General features: G+C 48.4%; 7 protein-coding genes across 7 annotated transcripts; 4 read left to right on the top strand and 3 right to left on the bottom strand.

The window, feature by feature from the left end:
• Positions 1 to 109: 109 nt before the first annotated feature.
• PEX2_048170 (translation machinery-associated protein 16) lies at positions 110 to 746 on the top strand (the record flags this gene model as incomplete). The annotated part of the gene is made up of 3 exons (XM_016742092.1): positions 110 to 278; positions 329 to 413; positions 464 to 746. 3 exons carry the CDS (start codon positions 110 to 112, stop codon positions 744 to 746), a joined length of 537 nt encoding a protein of 178 aa, XP_016595614.1.
• Positions 747 to 1,175: 429 nt separating this feature from the next.
• Positions 1,176 to 2,284, top strand: PEX2_048160 (MAM33 family protein; the record flags this gene model as incomplete). Its single annotated transcript, XM_016742091.1, has 4 exons — positions 1,176 to 1,356; positions 1,465 to 1,645; positions 1,715 to 2,196; positions 2,259 to 2,284. The coding sequence occupies 4 exons, from the start codon at positions 1,176 to 1,178 to the stop codon at positions 2,282 to 2,284; spliced, it is 870 nt and encodes a 289-aa protein (XP_016595613.1).
• A 478-nt stretch (positions 2,285 to 2,762) lies between these two features.
• PEX2_048150 (DNA primase subunit PRI1) lies at positions 2,763 to 4,402 on the bottom strand (the record flags this gene model as incomplete). The annotated part of the gene is made up of 3 exons (XM_016742090.1): positions 2,763 to 3,897; positions 3,958 to 4,155; positions 4,218 to 4,402. 3 exons carry the CDS (start codon positions 4,400 to 4,402, stop codon positions 2,763 to 2,765), a joined length of 1,518 nt encoding a protein of 505 aa, XP_016595612.1.
• Positions 4,403 to 5,835: 1,433 nt separating this feature from the next.
• cspA (putative cell surface protein) lies at positions 5,836 to 7,479 on the top strand (the record flags this gene model as incomplete). The annotated part of the gene is made up of 2 exons (XM_016742089.1): positions 5,836 to 6,553; positions 6,617 to 7,479. 2 exons carry the CDS (start codon positions 5,836 to 5,838, stop codon positions 7,477 to 7,479), a joined length of 1,581 nt encoding a protein of 526 aa, XP_016595611.1.
• Positions 7,480 to 10,398: 2,919 nt separating this feature from the next.
• On the bottom strand, positions 10,399 to 11,585 carry PEX2_048130 (uncharacterized protein; the record flags this gene model as incomplete). The annotated part of the gene is made up of 3 exons (XM_016742088.1): positions 10,399 to 11,158; positions 11,220 to 11,336; positions 11,392 to 11,585. 3 exons carry the CDS (start codon positions 11,583 to 11,585, stop codon positions 10,399 to 10,401), a joined length of 1,071 nt encoding a protein of 356 aa, XP_016595610.1.
• Positions 11,586 to 12,211: 626 nt separating this feature from the next.
• PEX2_048120 (uncharacterized protein) lies at positions 12,212 to 13,331 on the top strand (the record flags this gene model as incomplete). Its single annotated transcript, XM_016742087.1, has 3 exons — positions 12,212 to 12,370; positions 12,419 to 13,255; positions 13,317 to 13,331. 3 exons carry the CDS (start codon positions 12,212 to 12,214, stop codon positions 13,329 to 13,331), a joined length of 1,011 nt encoding a protein of 336 aa, XP_016595609.1.
• Positions 13,332 to 13,852: 521 nt separating this feature from the next.
• PEX2_048110 (Heterokaryon incompatibility) lies at positions 13,853 to 16,704 on the bottom strand (the record flags this gene model as incomplete). Its single annotated transcript, XM_016742086.1, has 2 exons — positions 13,853 to 14,148; positions 14,712 to 16,704. The coding sequence occupies 2 exons, from the start codon at positions 16,702 to 16,704 to the stop codon at positions 13,853 to 13,855; spliced, it is 2,289 nt and encodes a 762-aa protein (XP_016595608.1).
• Between the last annotated feature and the right edge of the window lie 1,578 nt (positions 16,705 to 18,282).

Below are 18,282 nucleotides of genomic sequence, written 5' to 3'. Positions count from 1 at the left end.
AGGCGGTGATTTCGGGGTCACCGCCTAATTATGCCGGTGCATCCACGAAAATTATCATCGAAATCTACGGCGGAGTGTTTGGAGTAATTCTTGTCATCAGCCCGCAACCATGCCTGTTACTTTAGAAAAAGTGCACAAGCAGATTTCCAAGAAGCGCAGTTCCACGAATGCGCTTCATGAGAACAGTCGCGATGCCCACCGCCTCCGCAAAGCTGGTGCTCGCGACGATCGATTGTCCCGCCATAACGCCACTGTGAACCGCGCAAGACAGCCATACTGTGAGCCAGCTGCCCATTTCAATTGAAGGCCACCCAGCTAACTCAGATAGTGGATCGAATTGATTACATCTTTGAGGCTATTCAAGAGCTTACTGAGGCCCTTTCGACCGAAGAGATTTCCGAGTTCGTCGCCAAGTATGTAACACCTACGATCCACCACCACGCTCAGGACTAACCCAACCCAGGTACATTGACCGTGATACCGAGGAGATCAAACAGCTTGAGTCAGAGCGCCGGAAAGGACGTCCTCCTAGCAAGCGCGAGGAGGCCTTGAAACAGCGGGTGCAAACCGAGGGTCGGGAGTTCTCGACCGGACTGTGGATGCCCGATCTGGGCGATCAATATGCGATGACCGCAATGAAGAACTGGAATGGACACTGGTCGGGTCTCAGCGCGATCAAGTTCATGCGGTTCACAAAAGCCGGAGAAAAACTCACGTCTACTTTCCCCCCGAAGAGCATGTCATGATCACGATTCCTTTTTCTCTATATTTTTTTGTCTGGTGTCCAAAAAGACTGGGTTGGCGCATTATGGGTACATTGATTCTTCTCTAGATTCTGTACAGCCGAATATTCTCGAATATACCATTTCAATTCAATGCGGTTGTGTTGTCCATATATATAGTTTCATGCGCCAGGCTTTCCATCCAGCCGTTCGTGCACATATAGTAGAGCGAGTTATGATAGGAATTAAAATCGACCCAAATTACTGACTGTCCTCTTCAATGAAAGTCAATTGAAATTATATATGGCCTTTTTGTCTAATGTCGAATCAAATTGCGTGGTCGCGCAAAGTCGGGCAAAACAGAAGCGCCGGTCTTGGCACTCGTAATAACTTAGCTCATTTGCTTTTTCCCAAGCTCTCATCTTCATCAACTTCAGACAATCCACATTCACAATGCTTTCTCTTCGCACTATCACCCGCTCTATCCCGCGCACTTTCTCGCGCTCCATTGCCACTTCGGCTCTGCGCCCAGCACTTCCCAAGCTCGCTCTCCAGCAATCCTGGAAGCAGGCCATTAAGCCCACCTACGCTGCCTTCTCGACCTCTAGCATCTTCAAGGCTCCCTCATCTGAAGGTAAGATGGATTGAATGATGTTTGAAAGAGTCCGCCGAAATCCGAGCTTGTCTAGTGGCGGATTCCGTATGTGGCCATGGGCTGATTTTCGATTTTCTTTTTTTACAGTCGATATTGAGCTTCTCGCCAAGCTCGAGGATGAGCTGAAGCACGAGAAGTCTTCCGAGATCCCTGAATTTGAGGAGCAACTGGAAGCCATCGAGGAGACTATTAAGCACGGCGAGTGGCAGGTGAAGGATGTTGCAGGTGACCAGGAGGTCATCCTCACCAAGAAGTTCGGCACCGAGAAGTACGATTCATACCACTCTATTCCGCTTTTTAATCTCAATGATAAATGCTGATACATATCATTGCTTAGCATCCGCGTCAGCTTTACCGTCGCCGATATCCAAAACATCAGCGAACAGGAGGACTTCGACGACGCCTCTCTGACCGATGAGTTGGACTTCCAGAACCAGTCCCGCGGCCAGGATGCCGAGGCCTCCGCCGAGGAGGACATTGAGCAGCCCGAGCCCAGCTTCCCTGCCCGTGTTACCATCACCGTTGAGAAGCCCAACAACGGTGCCCTTCTGATCCAGACCGTTGTCCAGGACGGTGTGTTCCAGATCGAGGAGGTCTCCCACTTCGCCAAGGCTGAGCTCGCCCAGTCCCTGACTGCTGAGAAGGACTGGGCTCGCCAGAGTCTCTACGCCGGTCCCCCCTTCGAGAACCTCGATGAGGACCTTCAGGGTCTCTGGGACCGCTACCTCGAGGACCGTGGCCTTAACGCCGAGTTCGCTAATATGGTCCCTGACTACATCTCCGTCAAGGAGCAGAAGGAGTACTTGCGCTGGTTGGAGAGTATGTCTACCTTCCTACATAATGTTTGTGTGACTCGTGCTAACAAAACCTTCCACCTTTAGCCGTCAAGAACTTCATTGGTGCTTAAATTAACTACCCCATTTAATCTTCGACTCATTTCCTCTTAATCTTGTCGGAGGTGCCTTTTGATAATGAGAAGTTTGCCTGATATGGAGATACCACCCTTGTGCCTCCATATCATGGTTAGCTCTAGTGCAACTACTTGTGCGACTATTTGTACCAATATTTCCAATATACAATCACTTCACTTACTACATCGTTATACTTCTACCTCTAGCATGCATTCCACGTCTTGCAATTTCACAAGTTCCAGGGCCGAGTGATTATTTTAATTCCATTGATATATTCGAATGAGAATGTAATAAATGTAGCATCGGGCTGATTGATAGCAAATGACTCGGTTCCATGCACAACCTCAACTCCTCAAAAGTGCGATCCCTTGACATAGGTCCAAAATGAAATGGGTGGATGTAATTAACAAAACATAAAGTCATAATTCTAGGAGGCGAAGCCAGGCAAAGCGAAGCAACATAAACATGGTGCAGTTAAAATTCCATAGGATCGGCCTTGACAGCAGGGCCACTATCATCGCGTTCACGCTTGCCAGCACGCTCTTCCTTGATGAGGCCTGCGATGAATGAACGGAAGAAATCGATGTAAGGTTTCAGGCTGGTCTTTTCATAGTCCTGCACCTTACGACCACCCTTCATGTCGGAGCCATTCATCGCACTGCCTTCCACATCAGGGATATCAGCCTCCGCTGAGCCGGCAGGGTGTTTTGCGTCATATTCATCAATCTCGGCGAGTAGAGTCATTACCGTCGGGACGGAGAGAGGATCGAAGTTTTCGGCATTGCGAGGATCGATGGGAACACAAATACGACCAGTGCCCGGGTGAATAACGAAGGGACTCTTGAGCAAATGAATCATCTTCTTGCTGACCTCGGCATCCAGGCGTGGGTAGGTATATTCCAAAACAATATCTTGCTTCGCATCTCGGAGCGTCGCTGGGTTGAGCGTGCTGCTCTTACCAGTCTTTGCGAGTGAATCGATATCGGCCCATTTGCTGGTGCTGGCACGATCTGGAGAGGACTCCCATTTCCTCCTCAGGGATTCGTTCAATGTCTTGTCAGGCAATAAGGACAGAAGGCGTTCTGCCTGCTCGGCGGATTCAAAGGTGTCTTGGTCACCAAGTGTGGTCCGGGCAAAGTCGTGCTTGAGCAACTCAAGACTGCGTACAATATGAGGGTGTAGTGGCCGTTTGATGTTGACTTTCTTTCCACTTTGTGACCCCCCGCGGATCATCTCAAGATAACCAGCAATGGCTCGGCGCCGATCATCCGGTAGATTGCGCGCACGGGGATCACACACCCAGGCGTGAGCACCACGACGACCCGAATAAACCCAGAGGATGTGTTCAAACCCAAAGTCCTCCCGTAGTGCGGTGTCAATGACCTTGATTGACATTGTCACAAATGACCAGCACTTCGCGCAGATATTCGCTTTCACACAACATGTACGGATGTCATCATAATCAGTCAAATCAATATCGAAAACCAATTCCTTGGAGACTGGCTTCATTTGGCCGCCTCGTAGCGTTTTGCGATCGCGTGGGTTGGTGCTATAGACAGGTCCGATTTCGAAACGAGAAGGATTCATCTTAAGTATGTCTTTCCGAAACCTGGGCATATATGTGTTAGCTCAAAGGAGATTCGACAATAAAGGTCGAAATAGGTCTTACAGGTCAGCAGTTGGATATGATTGGTATCGGAGATAGGCGTCATTTTGCAGCGTCAGGGCAAATTCTCGGTTGCCGAAGTCTTTCGTTGGTACAATTCCATGATTGAGCCATTGAAAAAGGTATCGAAAGGGGAAAAGTCGTTGATAGAAGGCGAGCATGACATCCGAGTCCACACCAGAGGGTGTGGGTGCTGGAGGCCTGTTGCGAGCTTTCGGTCAGCAGTCAGGTCCAAGGCTGCTGTTTGATAACTTAGCACTCACTGTTCGTTCGCGGCTGGAGATTCCATCTTCACATCTCCCGAAGCCGGGAATTCCTCGTCATCGTCATCATCGTCGTTGAACATATCCTCGAGTCTGACATTGGTTTCAGTCGAGGTCTCGATAGCAGGGGCGTCCGGCATGTCGTCGTCATTCTGCACAGAGCCATGTGATATGGAATGAGGCATTATGGGCGATTCTGGTAATGGCAAAGCAAATGCTCTTTCCAAGGTTCTCCGGGGCTTAATTGAACCCAAACAGGAAAGCGCGACGCGCGACGCGCGATGCCCCGTGCACGCGTCTGCCCTAAGCCCTACATCACGTGCTATCCCAAAATGGATATGCTATCTATGACCGAAAACGGATGGGTTGCCTCTCCTCGGTTTTACTTGGGAGAGACAATCGTGAAATCTGCCACAGGATGTCAAGGTACTAGATCCATCCCCTTGCCGCTTGCAACCAAAATCTCTGCAGTACCTCACTACCGTACCTCTTGCCCACCAGGATCCATGGATGATGCTGTTCCAAAAGACAACGAGCATGCAGGCTGCACATCACCTTGTCGGATTGGTTGAAGCCACCTCCGCGTCAATCTCTGACGAGAACCCCATTGTTAATTTGCGGCAAAATCCCCCATCTTCGCGCAGTGGGGTCTTGGCCTAACCCAGCGCTAGATTTAAATGTCCCCGTCATTGATTATAGCTGTCGATGTTACTATGGGCTACATCCGGGTTAATCCCTCAGAAAAGGATGTCCAGCGAGCCTACTGGTATTGCCTTTCTGAGGGAATAATTTGAGTTCATGCGTACATTCTTTCAAAGTGGCATCTACCAATGGAACGCTCATATACTCAGCCGGGTGCTATTTCCACATTCCAGAGAGCCAACCTTGGAAGGAAACATGCCTATTCGTACCTGGGGATTTTTGGCTGCTTCTGGTCTACTTGTTTGGCATTTTTACTGCGATGCTATTGGTCTCCATGGGGTCTCTACTCCCAATCAGAGGAGCCATCGCACTGGCAACTACCTCGTGGCTACTACTCTGTTAATGCTGAACATCTAAAATGGACCTTTTGCTGATTTTAATGCAAAATACACGTTTTCTTGAAAAACCATTAAGCGATTTTTTCTATGGAAACGAAGCAATGTGCAGTCACGCCGATAATCTGCTCGCTCGCTACTTTTGCGGATTGTGAGAGACTCCGGAGATTGCCAAGATCTTCTTATGCTTCCGCATTAGGTTACTTAAGTGGATGAAGATGGAGACCTCCTCCACTACTTACCCCAATGATACGACAGTCTGTCACGCTTGCATCTACGTTCGCCATATGGATGTATCATTGCACAAAATTTCCTCCAATGGCCTTGCATCTGTGCCTTTGCGATCTGAGATTGAGCTATCCTAGTACCTGCATTCGGCCTCATATGGTGACATTGAGAATCAGGTCTACCTTTCTGTCCTGGACACGACCGTGGCACCCACATCCGTCATGACTTGGAACCAGTGTTCTCAAACAGGGCATATAAGATCGTTCATCTCTTTCCACTTCACAAACTTTTTATCATCATCTCTTCATTCGTTATCTTTCCAAGTTTGTTTGTTAAGACTTTGATCTCTCGAAATGATCAACTCCGTTGCTATTCTGGCTCTTGCCAGCCCGGCCTTCGCCGGTATCATGCAGGCTCGTGGTGAGGATTTCGTCCGCCGCTCCGCTCAGAGCTCTGCTGCCGTTGCTGCCCCTGCCCAGGCTGAGGGCTGGGGTGAGAGCTGGTCCAAGCCCGCCGAGCACGTCTCGACTCACGACTCTTGGAGCAAGACCACTGAGTCGTGGACTACCCCGTGCACCACCTCGACCACCACCACCCCGGTGCACGAGCACACCACCACCACCCCGGTGCATGAGCATACCACCACCACTCCGGGGCACAAGCACACCACCACCACCCCGGTGCATGAGCACACCACCACCACCCCGGGGCACAAGCACACCACCACCACCCCGGTGCATGAGCACACCACCACCACCCCGGTGCACAGCAACACCACCACCCCGTGCACCACGTCGACCACCCCGGTCCACGAGCACACCACCACCCCGGTGCATGAGCACACCACCACCCCGGTGCACAGCAACACCACCACCCCCTGCACCACCTCGACCATTCCGGTGCACACCACCACCATCCCGGTGAACGGCACCACCACCCCCTGCACCACCTCGACCATTCCGGTGCACACCACCACCATCCCGGTGAACGGCACCACCACCACTAAGCCCCACGTTCCCGTGAAGCCTGGCACCACCAAGACCCTCACTTACGTGACCACCACCTGCCCTGGTAAGCCCTAGAATCTCTACCAAATCATACCCCTGGAACCACACATTCTAACAATACTTCTAGTCACCTCGTCTACCATCACCTCTGGATCTAAGACCTGGACTGTTCCCGTTACTGAAACAAACACCATCACCATCACCAAGACTACCGTCTGCACCCTGTGCGATGAGAAGCCTCTGACCTTCTACAACGCCACTCAGCCCGCCACCGCAGGCCCTACCGCCCCCGTTCTGAAGCCCACTGGAGAGGTCGTGGTTCCCCACAAGACCGCTTCCACCATCCCCGCTGTCCCCGTTGAGACCAAGCCTGTCGAGACCAAGCCTGTCGAGACCAAGCCTGCTGAGACCGTGCCTGTCGAGACCAAGCCCGTTGAGACCAAGCCCGTTGAGACCAAGCCCGCTGAGACCGTGCCCGGTGTCCCTGCTGAGACCGTGCCCGCTGTCCCCGCTCAGTCGCAGCCCGGTGTCCCTGCTGCCTCTGTCCCTGCTGTTCCTGCTCAGTCCCAGCCCGGTGTCCCTGCTGCCTCTGTCCCTGCTGTCCCTGCTCAGTCCCAGCCCGGTGTCCCTGCTGCCTCTGTCCCTGCTGTCCCTGTTCAGTCGCAGCCCGGTGTCCCTGCTGCCTCTGTCCCTGCTGTCCCTGCTCAGTCGCAGCCCGGTGTCCCTGCTCAGTCCCACCCCGCTGTCTCCGTGCCCGCTGTCTCCGTGCCCGCTGCTTCCAAGCCTGCTGAGACCAAGCCCGCTGAGACCAAGCCCGCTGCCCACCCCTCCGGCACCTCTACCCCCTCCACCCCGGAGATCGAGACGCCCTCTACCCCCGAGCAGCACGTCTCCACCCCCTCCTCCAACGAGTTCACCGGTGCTGCCTCCAACGTCAAGCCCGTTGCTGGCCTCCTTGCCGGTATTGTTGGTCTCATGGCTCTCCTGTAAATCAGTTGAGTATGGCCGATCCATCTCTTGATTGAGATCCGGATTCCTCTCGGTTCATGACCTCTTTGGTCCTCGTGGTGCGGATCAAAGAGACCTCATGGTATCTTGAGTATTTTTTTGTGAATTTCTGGCCTATGCCCCGCTTGGAATTTCTTCTTCTGCTTTTAACAGAGCCGGAGCATTAAAGATAAACGGTTGCTTGGTTATTTCGAGATTTTTGTCTACTTTATCAAACTTGTTTTCAATATACTAATAGTAATATATAGTTTTTATTTTTTATTGCTTTGATTCTTTTGCACATTGTATGTTTCAAGATCTTATTTATCTTAGAAAAGTATTTGTATTGAATCAAAAGTCGAAGCATCTTGTTTTAGAACAAATTCCCAAGGAAATGTCTCACATTAGCCCTAAGTCTAGGAAGGTTTGAACGCAACGTAGGAGATAGGACTGTTATGCTGTGGAGCACATCTGACGATCAGGGTGTGTCATTGGCCCTTGGACCTTTTAAAAGGTGGAATTACCCCTCAAGCCACCGAATCCCACCTCTCTGCTTCCCCCGACTTAGATCCTCCGATCTATTTATATCAATTCACGCTCAAGATGAGCTGGCAAGGTATGCAGATCTGCACAAACAAGCACTCCAATACTGATTGTACGGTAGGCTGGGTTGATCAGACACTGGTGGGGTCTAGAAAAATCGACAAAGCCGCTATATTCTCAGTAGCAGGCGATGCTCTACTTGCAACAAGTGCAGGATTCAATGTAAGTTTTTCAACTATCACTCTTCTTTGAAGTTGCAGCTAAAACGCCCTTCCGATAGGTTCAACTAGGGGAAGTCCAGTATATGTTGAGAGGCTTTGAGGATTCAATTCCTCTGTATTCTGGTGGGCTCTATGTCGCAGGGGAGAAGCTCATGGTCACCAAAGCAGACGATCAGAGCATATATGCTGAGAAGGTAAGACATTTTAATTTTCACTTCAGTGATGGCTCGCTAATCATAAGAATATTAGGGCAAAGAGGGCGTGTGTGTGGTGAAATCATCGCAATCGATAGTCATCGCTCATTATCCTGAAACAGTGCAACCTAGAGAAGCTGCAAGCATTGTTGGGCAGTTTGCAAATTATTTAACTAGCATAGGGTATTAGCTCGTAAGAAAATGAAGAAAATGAAGAAATGATCGTGATCTGGCGGACTATTTTCCATAAGAATGTTCTAGCCATTCAACAGGTAGCCTCCATATCGGCTATTTTAACGATTTTATACGCGCAGTATCGTAAGAGGTTAAACATACCGATACCGGTCAGCAGGCGTGATTTACTTGGCTATTAATGTACTTAAAGAGTGATAGCCCTTATTAAATTTCAATATTTATGTTACAACTTTCATTCGACTTCACCACCGCCTATCATCTACTTATCCGATTTCTCATCATAAAGTTTCACTTAAAATGAGCTGGCAAGGTAGTGACTTAATATTTGATTGTATCTTGACAAGGGCGCTAATTCTATGACCCCAGCCTACGTCGATCAAACCCTAGTAGGATCTGGAAAAATCGACAAAGCTGCAGTTTTCAGTGCAACAGGAGGTCCAGTTTGGGCAACTAGTGCAGGATTTAAGGCGAGGCTGGCTGAATCTACCTTTTTGGGGGTATGAATCACTAACATATTTTTGTATAGATCGAGGGTGATCAAGTCCAAGCTCTTGTCAAGGCCTATGTCGACCCACGTTCCCTTTCGGAGGGATTCTACATCGGAGAACATAAATATTTGGCTATAAAAGCAGATCATCGGAGCATCTATGGCAGGAGTGTAAGTTCTAGCTACCACGTGCTTGTTTCATCTCGCCATAACAAACTTGTCATAGGGCAAGCAAGGCGTGATCATTGCGAAAACGAACGAGGCAATAGTGATTGCACATTATCCTGAAACTGTCCAGCCCGATGAAGCTACCAATGTTACTGAGTCACTGGTAGATCACTTGATTAATATTGGATATTAGCTCCGTCATTTCATAGTCTTATATCTGAAGTCTAGATGAGAAATGAATATCGTAACTTCTCGGAAACATACAAAATTGAAGATCACTCGAGAGAACTAAAAATCTCCTTCATTCCAATCAAACCAGAAATATTCAAATCTTCCTTCGTCAGAACGGGTTCATCGACAGTCTAGCTCTTCTCACGAGGTGTCTCCCAAAATTGCAGCGTAAGGCCAACCTCTCGTTCCCACTTCGGCCATAAATTATCATAGCGATCAGGTGGAACTTGAATATAGTCAGCAGGCTTTCCTGAAACCTGGGATTACAGATTGATAATTTCACGTGTTGTTTTGGTCTCAGACTGCGCCAGAACAATGTTTGTCCCATAGTATTCAACCTAAAGGAAGGTGGTCTTGCTGAGTAGATCTTTGTCTTGTCTGACAAATTCATTGACCTTGAGCGTTCCCTCACAGTGAGGTATAGAATTTTTGCCGCCCAAAATCTTCCCATTGTTGGGATTAGTACTCCACATGAAGTGCTTTAGAGGGGAAGTCTGAGAATATGCCTTTCCTAGCTTCAATCTTAATCAGCTTTTCGACACCCTAGGTCATGAAACCATAGTCTATTTGGCACCTGTAGATAATTTCTCTCTCTCCACATATTCAGAGACTTTTCCAGGGTACCCTACAATTCATAATAGTATCCTCTTGATCTTCCCTCTTCCAGCTACTTTTCCGTATATTATTATATCTATCTCGTCTTTATATCGGGATGTCCTGGTCAATAATTCAGTATGGACTTGGTTACAAACTTCTCCTAATCCCTTTAAACGAAGTCAGGACGTTCGAAAAGAGGGAGAATGACACATACATTGCTAGTATCTATATCTCTATGTCTTGTATTCCTAAGGAACGTATCCACCCAACCCTTTAGAAAGGCAGCTCAAGAAAGTTCCATAATGTTCACTCTCCAGGCAAGTTCAGCAGATCCCCTAGATGCAATGAACTCGGACTTGGACGCAATTATTTGAGTCTTTGGCACTACCCTCTCCGCCGCCTCTTGAATAGCCCCTTCTATAGCCTCATCCCTGGTCCCCGTCATAATAACCAAGAGTTCATCAGGAAGGAGTGGCCCTTCGAACCAAGCACTTAAGAACTGATGAACGAATTCTGCCACATGCGACGCATGTTTATCGACCCGCGAATTAGCACCTAATTCAAAAGAAGCTGTTACAAGAGGGTCAGCGGACCCCCTATCCACATTCACTGTCCGTAGATATGTTATGTGCAGTAGGATAGCTTGATCGGTATATTCAACCAGGAGTGTTTCGTGCATCGGTAGTTGGTTTCCTTCATCCTTGCATCGGTCCTTGTCCTTAAAGTGCTCACATAATCCTAGCCCGTGACCCGCATAAGCAGCGTAAGCTTCCTGCGGATAGTATTCGTAAATGCCCGTGAGTTTTGGAAGACCTAGGTACTCCGCCATGTCGTAGATATCTTCTTCGTAAAGTGCCTCCATTCCTGGGTAGCTTATTATGACGTATGGAAGGGTCGCAGATTTACTCAAAGAGAGGAGCTTTTTGACTAGCTGGCTCATGACATGTACGTCAGGAGATGCTGCCAGACCTATCTTTTTGCGGAAAGATCGCCATGCTTGTCGGGGTATGTCGTCCCACATATCATCCATCGAAGAGTAGGGGGGACTGTTTGGGTTAAAATGGTGGAAGTTGCGTGTTAGGGAAGAGTTCGCTTAGGGAAATATACCTAGGATGAGATGCAGCAGGTGACGAGAGTCGCCTCATCATTTCGATATAGCTAGAGTCACCTTCGACGCGAGCAAGGTCCTCGAATGAACCGTCGGAGTGACGAAGGGATATAGTCCTGCGATATTTTTGTTAGTATGATTTCATTTCTACCGAGGTACGTAGCATCAGACCCATATGCAGCCGTGAGAGAAATGCCTATTGATGGTTTCGACGACATCTTTCGATCCATTTCGTATGGTACGCTCGAAGGCCAGAGGTAGTAGATGAAAATAAATGTCAGTCCTGTGATGAGGTATTTTGAAAGCATCTTTGTGCTCGGCCGAGCTGGTTCAATCGATGGATTGTTGGGTTGTTTTTGGAACATCGGACGTTGTAGGCGCCAGTAGGTACTGCCTTGTACTAGTTGCTGACAAGTACGTCCTACTCTTTTGAGCAGCGATGGAGTAGAAAATTTCTAAGCTAAATTCACAGTGATATGGATCGAATTCGGTGGGAGGATTAACGAGTAAGCTCAGAGTGACTACTCCACCATTATGGCATGCATCTTGGGGTTTCAATTATTCTCATCACAAGGACTACGGGGCTACGAGGCGGGTAATAGTTCGACCGACCCAATCCATCCTAGCAGGTTGGTCCATGTATTTTCCGATTTGAATACTCGGTTTTCAATGTATTGTAACATGGCTTTCGACAATCTGTGAGAGTAGGGAAGCACACCCCGTTCCTATTGGGGAACACGCTACTCCTAAGAGTCCACATTCCGTGATCCCCGACGGTTTGAATCATTGGATCACGAGCGGCGGCTCTAGATCTCATATAATTGGCCCAAGCGGCCCCTAATGCGAGTGATACAAATGGTCCAAATGCAAGAACTACGGGCAAACATTGTCGCCAGGTTGGCAATTCAGGGGCGTCGGGGACGTAGTCGCTATAAGAAGATCCCACATTATTTCAAAAATCGCTTATGTGCTACTCCGTACATCGCGAAAGATGGACTCTTTGAGCAGACTGCCTAGGGAAATCCTCCTCATGATGTTCAAAGGCCTTGACAGCATTGACGATACCCTTCGCCTTGCTCGCAGTTGCAAGTCGATGCATAGTATCTTCAACGAGTCTCGCCATCGCATGATCATTTTTAAATCTATTATTGTATGGTCACCACCCATATTCCCTTGCACGAATTGACAATTTGGAAAGTTTACCTCACCTCAGCACAAGTACGATATTCAACTCTGCCTCCTTCAAGGCGTCTTCCAAAACCTCCCATCCAAGCCCAGCTCCACTCCGAAGTCGTTGAAAAGACTCAAACCACAATCTTGGGCCTCAGTACTCAAAGGTCTATCCGAAAGAAATGATTTTACTGATTCGATGGTCTGGGAGATTGTTTGTCGCTGGCATGCTATGAAGCTACTTTTTGACCTTTACTGTGATCCGCTCATAAGAGAATCCTTTATGCGTTCTGCTATTCTTGACGAGTCCGACGGAATCCAGAATACCTTGATGAGTGAAGAACTTATTCCCAATCCGTCCATCTCTTGCTCGAAGATGAACCAGATCAAATCGACGCGAACTCAGAAGGCCTACAAGCGGTTTTATCAAGCCCTCACCGCTCACTGGGTGTCAACAGAGACGTTTTGCATCGCCAGGGGAGCAGACTATGAAACCTCGAAGGAACATATAGAGTGCTTCGACTATGTATGGGATGTCCGAGTTGATAACCCAGGCAGAGCCCTGGAAGAAAAGTTGGATATTTTGGAAGTGGTTGATTTTGTTTGGGGCTTTCTTGGTCGCAAGATCTTTCCAGGAGAAAATACTATTTCTGATTGGGTTGACCAAGACTACTTGGAGCTATCGGAGCCAGCCAGTCCGGAGTTGAACTGGCTCTACTTCCTGTTGCAAACCACCCAATATCTGCGACCACCGCATACTCTGGAACTTTTATCGCTTGTCACCTGGGTCCAGCCGGAGGCTTGCGTTATTGGGGACAAGTCGAAGTATCTGAGTGATCTGGGATTTTCCTCGCGTGTCTCAGAGGTACGTTCCAGAGCTCCCATTGCTAATTCACCAGAGACTTTCGTTCCTGTTCATATGGTAGATGAGGACGTGGTGAATAGCCTAACTCGGCATTGGGGTAGCGGATCACAACCTGATACCAGGGATAGATGGGACCGGTATAGGAAAGGGCGGTAGAACTCTGACGCAAAGGGAAAGCTACTCTTCGATGAATTATCATCTGTACAATGGGTTGAACGTATCGAACAAGTTTAAATCAACGTCGAATATTTTCGTGGGACATACTCTTTGCTAAGCTGTTAAGACAATGGATTCATACCTTCTGGTGGTGCCCGGTGTAAATCACTGTTGGAGAGACGAAAGTGAGGTGAGGGGATCAGCTGTAGGCACAACCGCACAACCACACCAAAACCAGGGGATAAAGGATATGAAAATGACCCCACTTCTTCTTATAGTAGAGTTCGAAAACAAAAAAAGAAAGGGTAAGAATAAGCAAAAACAAAAACATATAATATGTAGTCAGAATTCGTGTATGGCCACCCTCCATGCTACTAACTAACCGGTGACTTAAATGACAGAATACCTTCAGAATAGCCTCTTATAATATATCTACCGTCTCTAATCTTTGACCGCTAACGCCTTATCGGTGATACTCTCAGCCTGAGATTTGATGGCCACACTCGGGTCAAGAAGGTCTAACATGCTGATGCTTGTCGCTAGTGCTTGGAGGAATGAATTTCGCAACTTAGCTGCAATCAAATTATCCACACCAAGTTCTGCCACGGACTTGGACCGATCGATGTCTTCTACATCACTAAACAGCATATTTGCCACAGCGTTCGTAATAGCACTTTGACCAAAGGACACCGTATGGGCACGCTCAGTTGCTCCCGCTTGAACAGCAGCATCAAATGCTGAACGAACAGAAGCAACAGTATTCTTGGAACCACATCGTGTTGCTGTGGGTGGTTAAACGAGGCATTTGGGGGAAGCTTGAATGCAAAATGCTGGAGCAAGAAACGGTGTCCATGGCAGATTAATAAGGCTAGAGAGTAAAAGAGCATCCTCACATGTGTGGGAGGTCAATTAATTGTTACTGTACAACCAGAGGTGAGGAAAGTACAGGGGGGGGGGAAGCGTTTATATATGGATTCCTTACGAAGTAAGAGGGAAATAGTATATTTACACTATTTATGTACATGTATTTAGGGAATAGGCCTAAAAGAAAAGCCTAAAGCCTATCGTGGGCCCTGGAACCAGGCCTAAAGCACAGCAGCTCCAGCCTATTCGTGGGTTAGGCTTGAGGGTTTGTGGGCTCCGCGGAAGCCTACATACTACTGTTGACCTATATTGCAAATTCCCGAGGGAAGGACAAATCCTTATTAACCCAAACAAACGATCTCCCACTTTAGATTCTTCAATCCTTTCCACCTAGATTCCGACATATCTCTTACCAGGAGACGCCGGTAACACACACCAGCACTATTTTCTTCAACCAACATTATGTTCAACAAGAGTTGTCCTCCACGGCTTGGCCTTTGGACCGAACCGCCAACCACGATGAACTTGCCTTGTGTTACCCCCAGCCTTGGTGCTTTGTAGGTCCAAAACCAAGGGTTTGATTCTTTCTCATCACCGATTCCAGTATTGAGAACCCCTGCCTGGGTTTTGTGAGGTTCCTGGTGAATACTCAGAATGGCAGTGCTAGTCCAGAAGCAAAGAAGGGCTGGAGCCACGTCGCTTGACCGTATAGTATGTGGGATATCGGACGTAGTGATCTCGGTTTTGTTCTTATCCATCCAAGTGTGTTCGACACCAGAAGGATATCGAGGAAGGTATGCGGTATCGCTGCCAAGCTTAGCAATAGTATCATTCTGGAACTGAGACACCTCTCCATCAAGATTATTGTGAATCGGTGTTGGGTCACCGTCGCGGCCCAGTTGATAGAACCTAAGGGGCAACAGGCCTGTTAAAGAATGAACAGTATCAACATCCATGGTGATGGATGATCCGAACCATCCGCACCATCCCGCCCACGACCAACTCGGGAATGGGCTGGAAACGCCACCTGCTGCTATGGCGTGGCGAGCAGTGTTCCGCATAAGAGATCCTCCCCCGGTCCAAGACAAGGAGAGTTCTAAGCGGCTCTTCGGCATTCCCCAGAAGAACTCTTGTCCTCCCTTCGAGTTGCCAAGAACACGGAGAACGCCGGTGAAGGCGTCCAACCGGTCACCTTCTGAAGTGAGCTGTCGTTGTAGATATTGTTCCAGTGCCATCGTGTATATTCCGGACCAGTGGATCGATGTGTCTCCAAACAATGACCGCATGGTTTCCTGGCTCAGGCTCGTCCTTCCAAGACAGTGTCGATACATAATTGGAATTTCCCGGGAGTTTTGCTCCCAGGATCCATCTTCGCACCAAGAAGCCCCGAGGCATTGCCAGTAAGCTTGCTCCTGGGTGAAGATGAGACATCTCCGCGGCAGTAAACATTCTTGATAGGTCCATCCTCGAGTGTACCATCTAGAGTTCTGGAGGTAGCCCTCGAAGGGGCGATGTGGTGGATCGAGGGATACTGTAAGCCACGTACCGTTGACCTCGAAGACGTCCTGGGTCGGACGCGGGGAGGCCGCATCTATGCCAGGGATCCCAGAGGATACTTTATCGGCGGCTGCGTTTATGATTGCAAAGGTTGATTGGCCATAAATGATATCCATTGCAGGAATCCATCGCAACTTGTCTTCATCGTCGTCTTGAACGATACAGAGCGAGTCTACCCAAAGGTAATCTTCCCCCATTTCCCGCGTAACAGTTATAGCGTCGAGGATTGTCGAAGGCATATTTTCAGCATTCAATGCCCCTGGTTGGTGGTATGACGCATAGTTGTCCTTCTTCAATGCATGTACCTGGGCCTCGCCCCAGACATAGCTCAGTGCAACCCAGTTCACACCCTCTGAAGAATCTAGCGTGACGACGCACGCTCTAGCCACGTCAATTAGGCGGATAGAAGGCATAGAGGGGGCACGTTCTGATGCAAACTCGGTCTTCCCACAGAGGTCACGATGTTCTTCTGTGCAATAGTCCCTCCAGAATTTGAAAAGCCGTGTGTCGGCCACAGAAGGCCGCAGTCTCGCAGTGTATGGCTCCGCTCCTGCCAGATTGCCAGAGTCGAGCATATCGGACACATGCACAGGCGCGGTACTACCGGCCTTTTGGATGAGCCCCCCGTAGGTGAACTCGCCTCCAGCCGACCGCTTATCAACCCAAATAGCGACACGTGTTATGGCTGTCTGGCGATTCTCTTCGTCGTATGGCAACTTTTGGGGCTCCAGCGTCCGGATTTCATGACTATCAAAACCGACTGATATTTGAGAGGCCAACGCGACTTCATTGTTGTCAGCGATAGAGACCAACCACCCGCAGATCCAACAACTCTTTGCGGATGCTACAGCTTCCGCCAAAGTGAGACTCATGCGCCAATGCTCCCGGCCCTGATCTCTAGCTTTCTGAAAACCGAGGTAGCTGAAGTCCAGGAGGCGACATTTCGAACAGTACGAGTCCAGTCCCCCTGCCTTTCCCGCTCAGCTGCTGCGGGTGTTTGAATGTATCGACTCCGGAAGGAACTTGTACTGTACATACCTGCTGGACTGCCTGCTGACGTTTATTCATGCTAGCGGGAATCGGTGGTTCTCGTGTGTCTATGTGGAGAGAACTTGTTGTGTGGGAAACCGTAATGTATTCGGGCTAAGGAGCCGGTAGGATCGCAACGGGCGCAAATATTAAGTAAGCGTCTCCTTGATCCATTCACTTCCCCCTGAAAGGTGTTGCTTTCTGTTTCCTCATGCTTATGATAATCAACACGGCTGACGATTAGGTACCGAAACAGGACCCTCTTATTGGATACTGCCTGACCGCCGCTATCATTGCCCTCTTGAAGCATGTCATCAACTGCTGGCAGTACTACCAAGAACCAAGCGGAGTGAGTCTTTGCTCTAGGACTTTGACACTCTTGTCATTTGTTCGCTTACTATGTTCGGTGTCCCGAAGTTACGGGTGGAAAGGCAGTAATTTCTAACCTCAAAAGTTGTCATTTTTGGCGTCAATTCCACAGGTCCTCGTATTCCAGTTGTAAACCAGAATTCAACCTACAGAAAATGTGCCGGCAGAATACATTATGCCTTCTATGTCGGGTATCAATCAGACATGATCAGGCGTAATTTAGGTAGGGGAGGTTAGACCTCCGCAAAGCCCAACCCCCCACCCACTAATGGGCTGGGTTTTGGGCCCGAGTTAATGGCCCACCGGGCTTTAAATAGGGCCTAATAGGGCCTAATAAGTACCAAACAACGCAAATATTCTTAAAACCGTGAATTTTTTTGTTACATTATGTTTAGACACCGTTCTAAGGCTTTATGATCTATGATGGACGTAGATGAAGATGATTACCAATGATGATGATCGATGACCAGTGACAGATGATGGGTCTTGACGATGATAGTCAAAGATAGAGAGAGATGGGTGGTGAGGAAGAAGAAGGAAGGTTCAAATGATGAGGGCGAGGCCTTCTATACTCAAGCAATTGCGCGTGCTAGAGTAGCAAATAGATATCATTATCATTTAAGGTGATATTCTATTATTTTAATTTAGATCACGTTTGAAAACGCCAGAAAACACGTTGTTAAGATAATTTATAAATTCTAGAAGTCCCTTAGAAAGTGGTGGTACTCCTGTATAAATCCTAAATATATATCTTGTCAAAACATTAATATTAACCTTGTTCGCGGCATCTTGACCTCTACCGGTAGAATTTTGTCTAGAATTGAAAAAGTACTTATATAGCTATTAGTGATTATACTTTCCAAAGATTCAAACTCTATATAATAAGTAGAAGCTTAGAATACAGCGAGAATAAGATACTACTTAAGCCCCATAAATGGGCTACAATAGGGGCTTTATAGGCCCCCACGAATAGGCTGTGTGTTATGCTTTGGGCCCGGGTTCGGGCATATATATGGGCTTTGCGGAGGTCTACTTAGAAATGAAACTAGAAC

Source organism: Penicillium expansum (assembly GCF_000769745.1).
Source record: "Penicillium expansum strain MD-8 chromosome Unknown contig150, whole genome shotgun sequence".
NCBI classification, from domain to species: Eukaryota; Fungi; Ascomycota; class Eurotiomycetes; order Eurotiales; family Aspergillaceae; genus Penicillium; species Penicillium expansum.
The sequence above is the reverse complement of the archived record's forward strand: the minus strand, read 5'-3'. Positions and strand labels throughout refer to the sequence as shown.